At 26.4% G+C, this 15,567-nt stretch overlaps 1 protein-coding gene across 1 annotated transcript; it reads right to left on the reverse strand.

The window, feature by feature from the left end:
• Positions 1–4,431: 4,431 nt before the first annotated feature.
• On the reverse strand, positions 4,432–5,925 carry LOC126260533 (collagenase 3-like). The gene has a single exon (XM_049957866.1). The coding sequence runs from the start codon at positions 5,923–5,925 to the stop codon at positions 4,432–4,434; it is 1,494 nt and encodes a 497-aa protein (XP_049813823.1).
• Positions 5,926–15,567: the final 9,642 nt, after the last annotated feature.

Genomic DNA, 15,567 nt, shown 5'->3' on the forward strand with positions numbered 1-15,567 from the left:
TTACTACTGATTTCTTAACACCTTTAGATTTTTTATTTTCTTTTTCACCAACACAATATGCATACATTTTAGCTCTCAAACCAACAAATTCAGTCATTATTTCACCATTACATTCATCTTTCATTTTACCTAATACCTTTTTGTTCATTTGTGGTATATTGTACACATTATTTGTTGCATAATCACTTGTATCAAAATGTTCAATCATATTTTTCATATCTTTATAAAAGTCATATGTTTTTATATTGTATATATAACTATCGGTATCTTGATAACATAACTCAATATTTGTACCATATTTAGGTTTCATTACATCATAATGAAAACTATACATTAATTCTTTTGATAAATCTAATATACTCATTCCAACATAAATTGGTTTATTAAATTTAATTTCAGTTTTATTCATATGAATAGCTACCAGATTTTCATTAAATATTGTTCTATGTATGAAATTAGGTTTAGCTATTAATTTATCACATTTTTTACCATCTGATACTAATTTTATATTAACTCTGTTTCCTATATTTTCCATTGTTTTTCCAAACACACTATTGTTCATCAGTTTAAAGAAATCTTTTTCAAAATCATTTTTAGCTTTTGTTCTCATTTCTGTATTTAAGTCAATGTACTTTTTCAACCAATCACTTTGTCTGAATTTTAGTGCACGATGTATTTTTGTTAATTTCAATCCTAATTTTATACATTGTTTTAGGTTTCTATAATGTACAACATATTTATATTTATTGTTTAATGTTGTTAATAATTTATGTCCATTTTCTGGTGCTAATGGTAAATCTTTATGTTTGTCATGTAATTCAATTGGATATTGTAAATCAACTTCTAATATATATCCATATTCAGATTTATCTGGAATGTTCATTACATCAATATTTAAATTATTTTCCCATTCAAATCCACCATATGGTAAATATTGTGACATTGCATATCCATATAAATTATTAGCATCTAAATACATTAAATAATTTGATTCTTTATTTTTATTGTAATCTTTCATGTATTTATTATTTGCTTTAACATATCTTTTACAACATTGTGCTATACCACCTCTAATGCCTTTTTCAACCATTAATATCATATCATAATCATGTAATAATTCAAGTGGTTGTTTAGTCATTTTTAACATTGCATCCCAAGATAAACCAGGTGCTGTATAATACCATGCTGGATCTAAATCATATGATTTCATACATGTGTCTCTAAAGTTCTCAAATACATCAGCTAATAATAACACATCTGTTTTCAAATATAAATCATGGTATTCACCCATATTTTTTATATTAAATTTATTCCATACTAATTGTGCATGCTCATAATCATCATCACTTATATTACATTCATTGATCTTACTATAGAATTCATTTTTAGGTGGTAATTGTGTTTCATTAAATCTATTCCAATTATCCATATAATCATATGGGTACACACCTTTTCTAATAACTAGATCTACTTTATCTTTTTGAAAGAATAATTCAATATTTTTCATTTTATCTTTTGATAAATTAGATGATAGTTTATCTAATGATGATGCCATGAATCTAAATGTATCAATAAATCTCATTTTTAAGTTATTTGTTTGCTTACCAAAACTTATATATTTTTCTTCATTATTTGGAATCAATTCAATTTCTTTTTCATCATAACCAAGTTCTTTAATAAACAAATGTGAATCATAACCAGTTAGATTGTGTAAGAATATAGGCACAAATGTTGGTTGTTGAAGTTTAAGATTACATTCATTACATAATGGTGCTATATAATTACCAGTTAAATGATCATGATGATGTACTTTTTTATTATTTGGTGTATATGGTGATTCACATAATGTACATCTTTTAGATTGGTTATGTATTTTTATTTGTTCATGTGTTAACTGTTTCATTGGTTCTATTTGTGAATATATATGTCCTATTTGTTCAACTTCATTTTTAATAATCTCAATAAATTTAGTTTTAGCATTTGGTCCTCTATAAACAACAGGATCTTTATAACGATTATGAATGTATTTCACATAGTAACAAAATCCAGATGGTTCATGTTTTTGATATTTCATTGTGTACGATTCATTTGGATTTGGTTCACATGTGTCCATTTTCAATAATAAGCTTTCAAAATCAGCATATATAACAAATGGAACAGGCATTGTATGTTTATAATTCTTAAATGTTATGTATTCACCTTCATTTGGTACTCTAATTTTAACTGATTCATTTTTAGAACAATCTTCTTTATGTACATTTAGTTTACTTTCTGAATTAAAGTGTTGTAGACACATTTTACATAGATGAATATTTTCAGTATGTTTTGTACACTGAGATCTAATTAATCGAGATAGATTTTTAATCCAACAATAATGTGAATTATTATTATTTTTCATGTATAATAAATCAATATGTGTTGATTTTTCATCTTTAGTTATCTTTAATGGATATATTTCATATTTTTCATCATATGCATACACATTAATCGATATATTAAGTTTACATTCATATTTAGGTATATTATCAATTTTAACTGGATATTCTATTTGACCAATTTTAGTTTCTAATTGTTTGACACATTCTATATAGTTACTAGTTCTGTCTGGGTTTTTACATTTTGTAGGGTCAACTGGATTTAATGCTGATGCTATTGACCACAAGAAACATTTCTCATCATTATTCTTAACATTTATACATGCTTTTTTATCTTTGATTGTTTTTGGTAGTTCAATATATGATGAACCATTAAGTGGTGTATATTTGTTAATTCCTAATTGTAAACCAATTACACTATTTAACATCCAGCCTGATCCTCTATCTTGAAAATTTTGCATGTGTGTTAATATTTGTTGTTTACCTTTTGAATAAAATTTATTTAGATCTTTTTCATTTGTGATTGTATAGTTGTATGTTGAGAATCTAAATTCTTTTATTTCATTAGTAGTATTCAATTTGAATTCACAGTACAATATTAGATTAACTTTTAATCCATTGTATATTTTAAGATTATCTTTTATTAACTGACATACAATAGGTTTTGCTGATGTCATAATGTGTTGTGGATCTTTAATTTTTAAGTTGTTTTCAATATTGTATGTTTGTAATCTATTTTGGAATGCTTTTTCAATTGAATGATAAACATGAATTTTTCGTTCATTAGGATGTTCAAATATATCTGTAGCAAATGGAAATAGTGTTTGAGTATTTTGAATCAACTGTAACAAATCACTTTTACATAATTTAGAATATCCACTGAGATTTAAATGTTTAGCTATAGTTTTAAGTTCTTTAATATTCAATTTTGATGGATCTTTATCTTCTATATTAGCAATAGATACATTTTTAGGTGTTCTTTTTCTTTTATTAGATTCCTTAACAATATCAATTGTATGTGGAAATAATAAATCCATTAATTCACTTTTACGCATTTTAGAGTAACCTTTAACCTTTATGCTTTTAGCTATTGCTCTAAGTTCATTCATCTTCATCTCCATTATGATAGCTCTATTTATTAAGGAAGAAAACTATTATTTTTGTTGTCTGTATTTGTTGTCTATTTACTTATGTAATTATTATTCAGAATATTTGGTAACTGTATTTTTACAAATAGATACAGATATATCTATTTATTAGGGATAAAAAGTAAACTAATTGTTGTCTGTATGTGTTGTCTCTTTTGTGTTTTTTTATATTACATAACTGATATTTATTAGCCTTATTTTGATAACTAGATACAGTTAGATGTATCTATTTACTTACATAATAATTATTCAGAATATTATACTCTATACAACATATGGTTATATAATTTGATAAAAAATATATTATAAGAATTAGTAGATATTTATAGATTCTTTTTCTTTTATAAGATCAGAATGAATTAATGATTTTTCATGCTGTTTAAGTTTACATCTAGCTACAATTCTACCACATTCACATGCTACCTTTTCAAATAATTTATCTTTGTTTGCTTCATAATATCTTTTAGTATAATAACATGCACACTGGTTACATACTCTACGGTGTCCATCTTTTACAAATTTATCAAAATGAAATTCATTAATATTTTTATCTTCTTTACATCTACAACATTTCTTAGTTGTATCCATTTATTACACTTAAAAACTCTAATTTATTGTTGTCTAAATTCTAATACATGTACCTTTTTATCTGATCTATCCATCATTCCTTTATATACAATATTACAACCAATTATAGCTGTACAATCATCCCAACCAATCATTTTTGCATATCTATCTGGTAGTACTATATTAAATTCATTATTAAGTTCAATAAATGTTTTAAAACCTAATTTAGTATTTTTGATTTCTACATTTGTAATATGATACACTTTATCCACTTCAATGTCACATAATTTCACCAATGGTGTATTTTTATTAACACTATTAAGTCTAGTTAATAGTTCCATTTATATAGAAGAAAAATGTTTTAATTGTTGGATTGTATTGTTTAGTACAATTATTAGTTCTGATATTAACGAAGATGATTTAATACAATCTATACCAAATAGTGATAAATCAAATATACCATACTTTACTACTTTTTTGGTGAATTCATTATATTCATAAAAGGCATCATCTCTAAAAAAGTACAACATACCATTAATGTACCTAAATACTGAATTTATACCAGTTGGTAATCCAGAATATTCTCTACTTATAATACCACGTACTTTATATTTAAAATTACATTCATCTATTTCAGCATAGAAAAAGTCATTAAAGAAAATAAATGTTCTACCAGAATAAGTGTTCACTATGCCATTTAATTTGAAATTATTGCGTAAACCTGTACTAGATAGTGGTTTTGGATATCCTGATATCAATTGTAATGTATGTAAATGTATCATATATATCATATTATTGGAAAATATAACAAGTTCACCACTAGGTCTCTGATATATACCATCTATACGGTTTACATCATTTGGTAAAAATGTTAACCAATCAGTTATTAATTGTGATTGTGGTATTGTATTTTGAATTATCCACACCCATTTCTGATAAAAAACATATAAAATCCCATTCATAAATAATATGTGATCAATATGTTTAGTTTGACATAATGATATAGGTTCTGATTGTATAGGTGGTGAAATTGGTTTAATTGGTACTTGTGTTGGTTGTGTTGATTGTTTACCATATAAACTTTGAATAGCATCAATATCATCTTGAGATAATTCTAAATGAGATCCATTATAGTATGCATACATTATTGAACCATAATCATCTGAATGTCGTAGACCTAATGAATGACCAATCTCATGTATTAATACTTCAAATACATTTGTTTGTCCTTTTGGTGTATTAGTATTCATCTCTAAATACCATATTTCATCATCATCCATATGTATTTCTACAGGATTATTATTCATATCTGGAAAAAATGCATGACCTAAAACATTACCTTTACCATCTAAATCCTTTGAACAATGTATACTTTTATCAATTTCAAATTTATGTTTACGTCTTTTATTTGTAATTAAGATATCAGGATTATTGCTATCATGTTTAAACTGAATATCTATTTTATCTTGCCATATTTTAAATGCTGCATCAGTTAATTGTAATACTTTTTTAGTAGCACCTTTATAATGCCATTTGATATGTTGCTTATTCCATTTATACAAACTAGTTCTATAGCTGCCAAATTCATCTTTTACACCACATCTAGGCATGTTCATAAAATTTAAAGTATCATCACTTAATTCACCACTTATTTCAAGATTATATGTTAACTGATACAACATTAATGCCTCTCTAAATGCATCATCACTAACATGAGTATTATCATTAACATTTGTAATATCTAAATATCCATAATCACTTAAATACTTTATTGCTTTACTCTTATCATTGGCATATATAATTTTAAACAACAATAAGAATATTATTGTTTTCATTTATATAGACTTAAAAAATTCAATCTTAATATTCTCATTCTTATCACTAAAATATAAATCAATAATATGGTTATCTATAGTTGAAGAAAATTCCCAATCAGATGATGTAATTGATTCTTTAAAATTTAGAAATACCTTTTCATTATAATTATAAATAATTATTCTATAAGTCGTATACAACATTTTTTCATATTTAATATAACCAATCCTAAGATTATTATGTAAATAAAAATCAATATTGAATTGTTCAAGTTTAGATATGACTTCTATCAGCCTCATTTATTATATAAAAAATAAACAGTTTGTTTCTTAAAATATTCATAAACAACACATATTTCCTCACCATTCAGATCATATACATAATTCAAAGATTCGTCATTTAACTGATTAATGAATATAGATACATCATCATCAGGATAACAGACAGATAGAAAAAACAGAAGTGCATACTTCTTCATTTATATATATAAAAATTATTCACATAATTATGTTGTCCTTACTAACCCAACTATTATGTGAATTATCAAATCCTAACCATTTAACATATACTTTATCACCTTTTGTTCTTAACACCTTTTCAATAAGATATACATCTGGATATTTTGTTTTCTGTATCTCATGTTCATAGAAATTACCTTTAATATCTTTTAATTTATATGTAATTGGATCTGAATAAATAACATCTTCAATTTCAAATAATTCTGTTGACCAATTAGCAGTATATCCTTTTTCAAATATTCCTTTTAATTTACTTATTCTAACTTGATCACCAATAGAATATTTAGCTTTATATGGATATATTACAGTAGCATTTGGTTTATAATTTTTATCATTAACATCTATTGGTTTCATATTTATTGTACTATGTTTAGTATTATTATAGTCATTTACTAGTTTTTGTAATATATCAACCCATTTGTAGTTACCTTGAATATCAAATTGTTTCCACATTTTCTCTTTTAGTGTTCTATTAAATCGTTCTACAACTGATGCTTTAATTTCAGTAAATGTAGAATAGTGATTAACATTATATATTTTCATTAGTTTATTAAAATATTTATTATAAAATTCTTTTCCATTATCTGTTTGTAAATGTTTTGGTGATCTAATTTTAAATATATTATCAAATGCATTTGCTACATTTTCACCTGATTTATCCTTAATTGGAATAGCCCATGCATATTTAGAATATACATCAATAATAGTTAACATATATTTATATCCTTTATTAATTTTTGATATACCTTTTAAATTACCTGAATCCATTTCAACTAAATCAGCCTGCCATAAATCATCTATTCCAAATGATTCTACTTTTCTTCTATTATAATTTTTTCTCATTGGTTTATGTAGTTCATTTATTATATTTTCTCTACTTACAATTAAATTTTTTTTAAAACTTACTCTTTTTTGTTTTACATACTGAACATATGCCTTCAATTCTATTACGTCCATTTTTAGTTATTGATCTATGTAGATCATGTGTATCTGTAAATGTTTTACACTTCAAACAATATATTTGATCATTCATTTATAAGGCTTAAAATTCTTCTTCATCTATTAATTCACCAAATATAATTAACTTAACATCAACTGGAACAGTTTTAACTGCATCATTTAATGTAACAGTTAGAAAATTTGATTTGTGTACAATTATTGATTGATTACCATTATTTACTTCATATAATTTATCAGCTACACTTACTGCAATATCAAAGTCATCAAATTTCAAATCTTTGTTTATATTCTTACCAACAACAACAATTCTTTTAAGTCTGAAATCATATTCAAAGTTGTGCATTTTTTGTTCATTTCCAGTCAGAAAGGTAAATTCAATTGTTTGTTTATCACAGATTTTATTTTCAAGATTATTTATTTTATTTATGTATGGTGATAAATCTGACTTTGAGAAATAATCTGAAAAAGCCTTTTCAATCTCCTTTTTTGTGAAGAAATTCTTAAAAGTGTTGTAGTTATCTTGATGAATCTGATTAATTTTTTCATTAAATTTTGTATTGGTAACATAGTTATTAAATTGTGTTAAAATAGACATGTATTCAGGTTTGGAAACATATTCTTTTTCTAAGTATCCTTTTGTAACAGCATCATAGTCATTAACTGGGTCATTTATATTTACTAACCGTTTACCTTTAAAGCTAATATATTTTTTGGTAACCTCAAAAATCTTTTCAAATTCATTAATTACATTTTGAATTTTTGAATCTAATATTGAGTTTATTTTATTAATTTGTTTGTTTTTTATATTTTCTGATTTTATTTTATTTCCAAAAATGTCCATTTATTAGATTCAAAATATCACTTAATTTATAACCATCTGATAATAGCTTTAACACAAATATACATAAATGCCCACATAATACTTCATCATAATTTTGTATTCTCATTGCATTATAGTATAATTCATTTTCACCTAAATATTTAACTAGTTGATATGGTATATTGCCACCAAATGAATCAAACACAAATTTACCATCATTATTCTTATAATAACATATCCAATGTGTACCAACATGATCAGATGTGTCTAAATTTACTATTCCACATTCATTACTTTTAGGTTTATTAGATAACTCATCTATCATAAAAACACCTTTAAAATGTTTAATTTTTAGTTTTTTAGCTATATTTTCTAAATCAAAATTACTCAATGCTTGTGGATACATTTTCATTATTTTTTGCATCGTTTTTTTAACCCTGTACCTTTTTTCTCCATTTCCATATTATGCCTCTTTAATTCAGCTAATTCAGCATCATTTTTCTTTTTATTCATAACTGAACTAGCAACAGCTGCAGCACCACCCGCTAAAGATCCCAATGCTCCTAATGCTGCAAATAGTAAAGGTAGAAAACCACCTTCATGTTGTGTTAATCCACTACCTTCTTTCTTTTTCTGTAAATATTCAATAATCTTTTTCACAACTGGAATACCTAGTGTAATAAGTAAATTACCACCAATTTTTTTATCTCTTTTTCTTTTTTGAGCATTAGTTAAAAACTGATCAATACTATTTAGTTGATCATTATTGGCTTTAATTTTAAGTGCTTTTGGTTTAATTTTTCCACTGGGTAGTAAAGTATAGTCAATACTAAATGTATTCATTTATATAGATTAAAAATCCCATCTATCTCATCAAGATATAGTCCCATTCCTAATTTTCTTTTAGTATACATTATACCTCTAACAGCAGTAGAAGCTAATTTTTCACCTAATGATGCATCTGAACTATACATTCTCTCTTTTGCTACATTTTGTAATATTTTATCAGCTATATGTCTTTTTTCTATATCTTTATTATCTCTATATGCAATATCATGCTGTTTACATGCTTCATCTAATGGATTTATACCTTTATCACCTCTAGATAACCTTTCATCTAATTTTGTACCTGGTCCACAATAATTATAACCAGGTAGATGCATTTCAAATGGTAATTTATTAATTAATGTATTTATCAAGCCTTTACCATATTTTTCATTCTTCCAAAATGTATGTGGTATATTATTCAAGAACCTAATTAAATATGGAATACCTTTTGGATCATTAATTATAAAGTCATTAAATTTATTTGTTAACATTTTAGTTATTCCTACCTTTTCATTGTAATAATTATTATTACCAGCCATTTCCTCACCATGAATTACCATTAATCTATCAATTAGTTGTCTAACATCATTCATCCATATATATTCAACTGGTTTATTACTATATTTTTTTACAAATCCTGTACCTGATTTGGTTGGGGACACATCTGAATAATCTGATGAATCTATAGTTTGTTTTCTTTTTTGGGGGAAATAAATATCAACAATTTCTTTTATCAAATTATTGTATTTAACACCTTTACTTGATTTTATTTTATTTGGATTTTTATCAGAATATAACGCATCTGATTTGTATAATATATCTGCATAATTTGATAGATCAACAGGATAAAATTCATCATTCAAATCATCCATAGAAATATGTTTTTTAGTTAAAAGGTTCATTAATCCATCTGTACCATCATATTCATGTCCACCAATGATTAGTTTATCCCCTTTGAATTCTACAGGTAATTTAACGATGTACTTAAACATTCCAACAGGTCTTAATCCAAAAACTGGATCCTCACTGTTATTGATATATTTTAACATTCTTTCACTTATATTTATAATTTTACCTTTGCTATCATCATTTTTATTAAGCATTTTTTTATTTTTTATTTCTTCATCATATTGAGTTAAAACATCTCGTATTTCAGATTCACTTAATGTAAAATCATTAATTGGTGCTATGTCATGATGGTGATGATATGGAATTATTTGTTTTTCTACCTCTCTATTTTCTTCAATAGCTTTCAGAACATTATCACCTATTTCTTCAAACCCTTGTTTTAATTGTTCTATAGCATCAATAACAGGTTGATCCTCTTTTTTATATTTTTCATATTCTGTTCTTGGTTGTTTTTTCCATGTTTTAAATTGTTCTTTTAATTTTTCTACTTTTTTCTATTACGTTTAGCTTGTTTAACTATAGCTGAATCATATTTTGTAAACATTTATTTAGAATGAAAATGTGTTTATGTTGATGTTTGAGTTGACGTTTAACGTTTATGTTAACGTTTATGTTTATGTTTAACATTTATGTTTATGTTAACATTTATGTTTATGTTTATGTTTACGTTTATGTTCTTATGAAATGTTGTATTTTATTTCTATATTTTCCATCATTACATTTCCTTGTAATATCTATTGTTATAAAACCAAATTCATCATTCCAACATTTACTACATATTTCTTTAAATTCGTTAAATTTTAAATCACCACCAACAAATTCATTATAAACATGATGTAGATTTGTATCATCCTGTCTAAATATATTTAAGAAATTCAGATTATCTCTGACTAACTGTTTAGGTATTTTTGAGTATGTTTGAGCTAAATAAAAACAATCAATTCCTTTATGTCTACCTCTAGTAAAATATTCTCTTACTATATCTTGATTTTCTAGGATAAAATCATCAAATATTACAATTGAATTATCATCACAATCATCTAATGGTACAATGTCATCATTGCTACTAATAAATGATGCTAATGAATCACCTGTTATATCTTCAATTTTATTACATTTTTTAATTAGTTGTTGATATTTTGATTGATCTAAGCTTTTAGAATAAATATATACATGGTTTATTTTATCCCTATTTAACCAGCCTGGTGCTAATAAATAGTTATCAATCATTAATGTTGTTTTACCACATCCACTTGGTCCTATAATTGCACATCTAATTGAATTAGGTAACAGTTTACCATGCTTATTTTTTACCTTTTTCTCTGGTATTCTAATTTTTGGTTCCCAATCAATTTTGTTCATTTAATTAATAATAAATGAGTAGATTACTTCAATTGAGTGGTAATTCATCAGTACTTAAAAAAAGATTAAATGTACCTATTAGAGATAACTTTAATAGTGTAGCATTAGTTGGATTTTATACAACATTTTTAACACCTAATATAACATCTAAAAATAATAAATTATATTGTGATGGTGAAACAATTATATTTCCTATTGGTCAATATAATTTAAAAAATATAGAAAAATTTATTCATACAAAAAACCCTAATATAAATATTAAAGCTGATGAAATTTTAAATAGAGTTGTTATTGAGAGTGATAAAAAAATATATATGGATATACAAAAAGATGATAATATAGCACCTCTGTTAGGTTTTACTAATCAAACAATTAATCCAAAACAAAGAACTGTTGCTAATGATGTACCTAAAATTATACCATTTGAATTAATTAATATTAATTTTAATTTAGCTGATGGTATGTATATAAAGCATAATGATCATTTTCATAGAGAAACTAATATTATTGCTTCTTTTAAACCAAATGTTGAATTTGGTGCACCAATAATATATGAACCATCTCATCCATTATTTGTTCCTATTCATGATAAAATATATGATTTAGAAGTAACTATAACTGACGACAATGATAATTTAATTGATTTCAATGGGGCACAAATAACAGTTATATTGGAGGTGAAATGATACATTTTTCTTCTTAATAAATGAAGAAGATTGAAAGCTATCAATTTCAATCATTTCCAGTGAATGAAAAAACAAAAAATAACCTAAATATTCCCAATAAGGATACAGAAATTAATATACATGTTGGTGATGGATGGTTGCATCCTAATATGGCTCAATTGTACATGAATTTTAGTATTATTAAAACTGATGGAACTAATTATCCAACATATGATGGAAAATCCAATAAGAAGCTAATTGATAACTATGTAGCAAAACTATTTGACTTTATAACCATAAGAAAGGGTAATCATGTTTTATCTAGAATTGAACATCCATTTATTTCATCATCAGTTTTGTTACATTTAACATCATGTGTTACTGATAAAATAAGTATGGAAGGACATATAGTTAACAATGGAAAATTAAGAAAGAAGAAAAATGAAGTATTATATCCATTGGAAATGTTAGGTGGATTTTTTAATGATTACCAAGAAATGATGTTTGAAGGTGATCTTACTGTATGTTTCACATGGTCATCAAGTGCAAATGATTGTATTTTGAGATGGGCTGATTATAATAATGCTGGAGTTGAAATTAAAGATACACTTCCAAGTGAAGGTAAAATCATAGTTGAGAATATGGAAATTCGTGTACCCGTTGTTAAATTTGAACCTAATTATGAACTTGAACTACGAGAAAATATACTGAAAAATCCAAAAATACCAATATCATTTTATGAATTACAAACTGTAGAAGTAGCTGGATTAAATGGTAAGGAAAAATTCGAATTAGACATCACAAATTATTATAACTCAATGGAATTTGATATGCCTTACTTTATATTTGTTGTATTTCAAACTAATCGTAAAAATAATCAATTGCTTGATTCATCATTATATGATCATGTTATGTTACAAAACCTATATCTGAAAAATGGGAGAAATGAATTATTTCCTCAAGAAATGTGGAATTTAGATCCACCATACGATTATTTGAAAGCTTATGATTCATTTCGTGATTTTAAAAGGTTAAAACAAAATGGAGATGGAAATGTTGATGTTAATCCATATAATTATATAACAAATTATCCTATTTATGTAATCAATATGGCACATAGAAAAAATACAGTTGTTACACAAAAAACAACTATGAAGTTATGTGCTACTTTTAAGGATAAAATACCTGATAATACACTAGCCTACATAGTCATGTATGGAAAGAAAAATCTCACTTATGATGCACAACACAGAATACTGACAGAGAACTTTTAATCATATATATCAATATCTTCATCTTCATCTTCTTGTTTCTTATACTCATTTTCTTCATGTTTCTTTTTCTCATTTAAAAATTGTTCCCATATACTAATATTACGTTTTGTGTTTTGTATTTTTATTTGATGTTCAATATTTAATAGTTCAGCTATTTTTGCAATTATATATTTGTATGGTAATGCCTTACCTTTGTAAAAGTGATTAAACATCTCAAATAATTCTATAATACGATCCTTTTCATTACCAGTAAACATGTCCACTATTGCACCATTTTCTATAGTTACACGTAAGTTCATTAAATGTTTATTAAAATATTTAAATCTATATTTTTTATTATTATGAACACTTACTTTATCAGGATTACAGATATAACGTCTTGTACCAACAATATTCCATTGTGAACAATTTTGACAATATTCAGGTGCATAATATTCAGATGGATAATGTATATCTTCAGGTATATCAATTTGAACTGCTTTTTCGAATTGTTGAACTAGTCTACTATCATCATTTTGTATTTCATTTTGAATGTTACTAGTGTTCTTTGAATAATATCTATTTTTTCTATCTTGATTTATACATTTCTTACATATAGATCTTGGTTTACCTAATTTCATTCCATATTCTGATATATCTTTTATCATCTCACATTTAGTACATTTTTGTACTGTTTCATTTTGAATGTTACTGGTTTTCTTTGGCTGATATCTGTTTTTTCTATCTTGATTTATACATTTCTTACATATTGACCTTGGTTTACCTAATTTAAGTCCATATGCAGATATATCTTTTACCATATCACATTTGGTACACTTCTTTGATATGTTGTCCATTTATTATATAAAAAAATGTAAGTATTTGTTGTCCACTATTTGTTGTCTATGTTTTATATATGAAAATATATTGTATATTATTGTTTCATCATCATTCATTGTATATATGTATATATTATATAAACATCATTATTAGTAATTGTATATAAGTAAATAATTAGAATAACCAACACCATCTATAATTGTATATATTTTTATTATTCAACACCATTATAAATGTTGTATATATGTATATAGTACTATCTAAAAGAGACACTTTATGCATTTCCCTAATTTTGTGGTTGTATCATTGTAAAAATATGAACAATAGCTGATTTCGATGTAAAATGGTCTAAAAATAGCATAAAATAGGGTTTAAATAGCTGATTTTGGTAATTGGGGTAGAACATACATTTCCTATCTACTGAGGGCACTCGAAATCGTGACTTCACAGACCCCCACTCCCCCTGGGAATTGGCAGGAACCAATGCCAGCACTATGAAACGATGGTTGATAATAGGACAGCAGACTGTCACTCAAGTTCAGGGGAGTAGTCTCCTGCTAATCTCCAAGTAAATAGCTGCTGGTGAGAATATTAGGATGTATAATAATAAGAACAGGACAGCAAACTATTACTGAAGTGCAGGCGAGTAGCCTCCTCCCGATCTACAAGTTAATAGCTGTAGGGATCGAGATAAGGTTGGACGATAACAGGACACCAGACTATCATTGAAGTACAGGGGAGTAGCCTCCTGCCAGTCTGCAAGTGAATAGCTGTTGGGAGAGACTTAGGGATGAGTAATAATATTATGACAGCGACCCTCTGTTCTAGTGCGGCTATAAATCACTGCTCCTTACCTACAGGACTTGTGTAGTAACAGCAATGGGGAATGAAACATACTTAAACCTACTGAGGGAAGTAACACAGTGGTTTGCACAGGATTCGCATTCGGGAAAACGACGATTCAAACTCCAGTCTGGTCATCCTGATTTAGGTTTTCTGTGATTTCCCTAGATCGGTAGACATGGCTGCTCTGATGACCTTGCTGTTTGGTCCCATCCCACAATCAACCAACCAACCACTTAATCTTATTTACGAGTCACAAGTCACATCCAACAGAAATGTCGGAAATACATCTGTGCTATGCAGTCACGTTTTGACATCGATAGTTCCCACCCATTATTAGCCTCTCTGGACTCAATAGCTTCTTGAGCAATTTGTCACCTTTAGAGGACAGGTCTGTGGACCAACATTTAAGCACTGTTGTGGTCAGGAGGTGCTCTCGCAGTGGTGGGCACCTGGAGAGAATGCTGTATCATTCTGACAAATAGTATCCTTGGTCTACTGTTAAAAGTTGTGTTTTTGGTCGATGAGGGTTCGATGGGATTGAGTGTTGGTTGGGGCCGTGAGGACTGCTCGTTGGAAAAGCTATCACTACATTTTCCTGGAACCCAACTTGTTCTCAGCATTTGAATTTGCAAGTAACCTGTGTCCACTGTGGTGCTGGGTT

This window comes from Schistocerca nitens, chromosome 5, assembly GCF_023898315.1.
Source record: "Schistocerca nitens isolate TAMUIC-IGC-003100 chromosome 5, iqSchNite1.1, whole genome shotgun sequence".
NCBI classification, from domain to species: Eukaryota; Metazoa; Arthropoda; class Insecta; order Orthoptera; family Acrididae; genus Schistocerca; species Schistocerca nitens.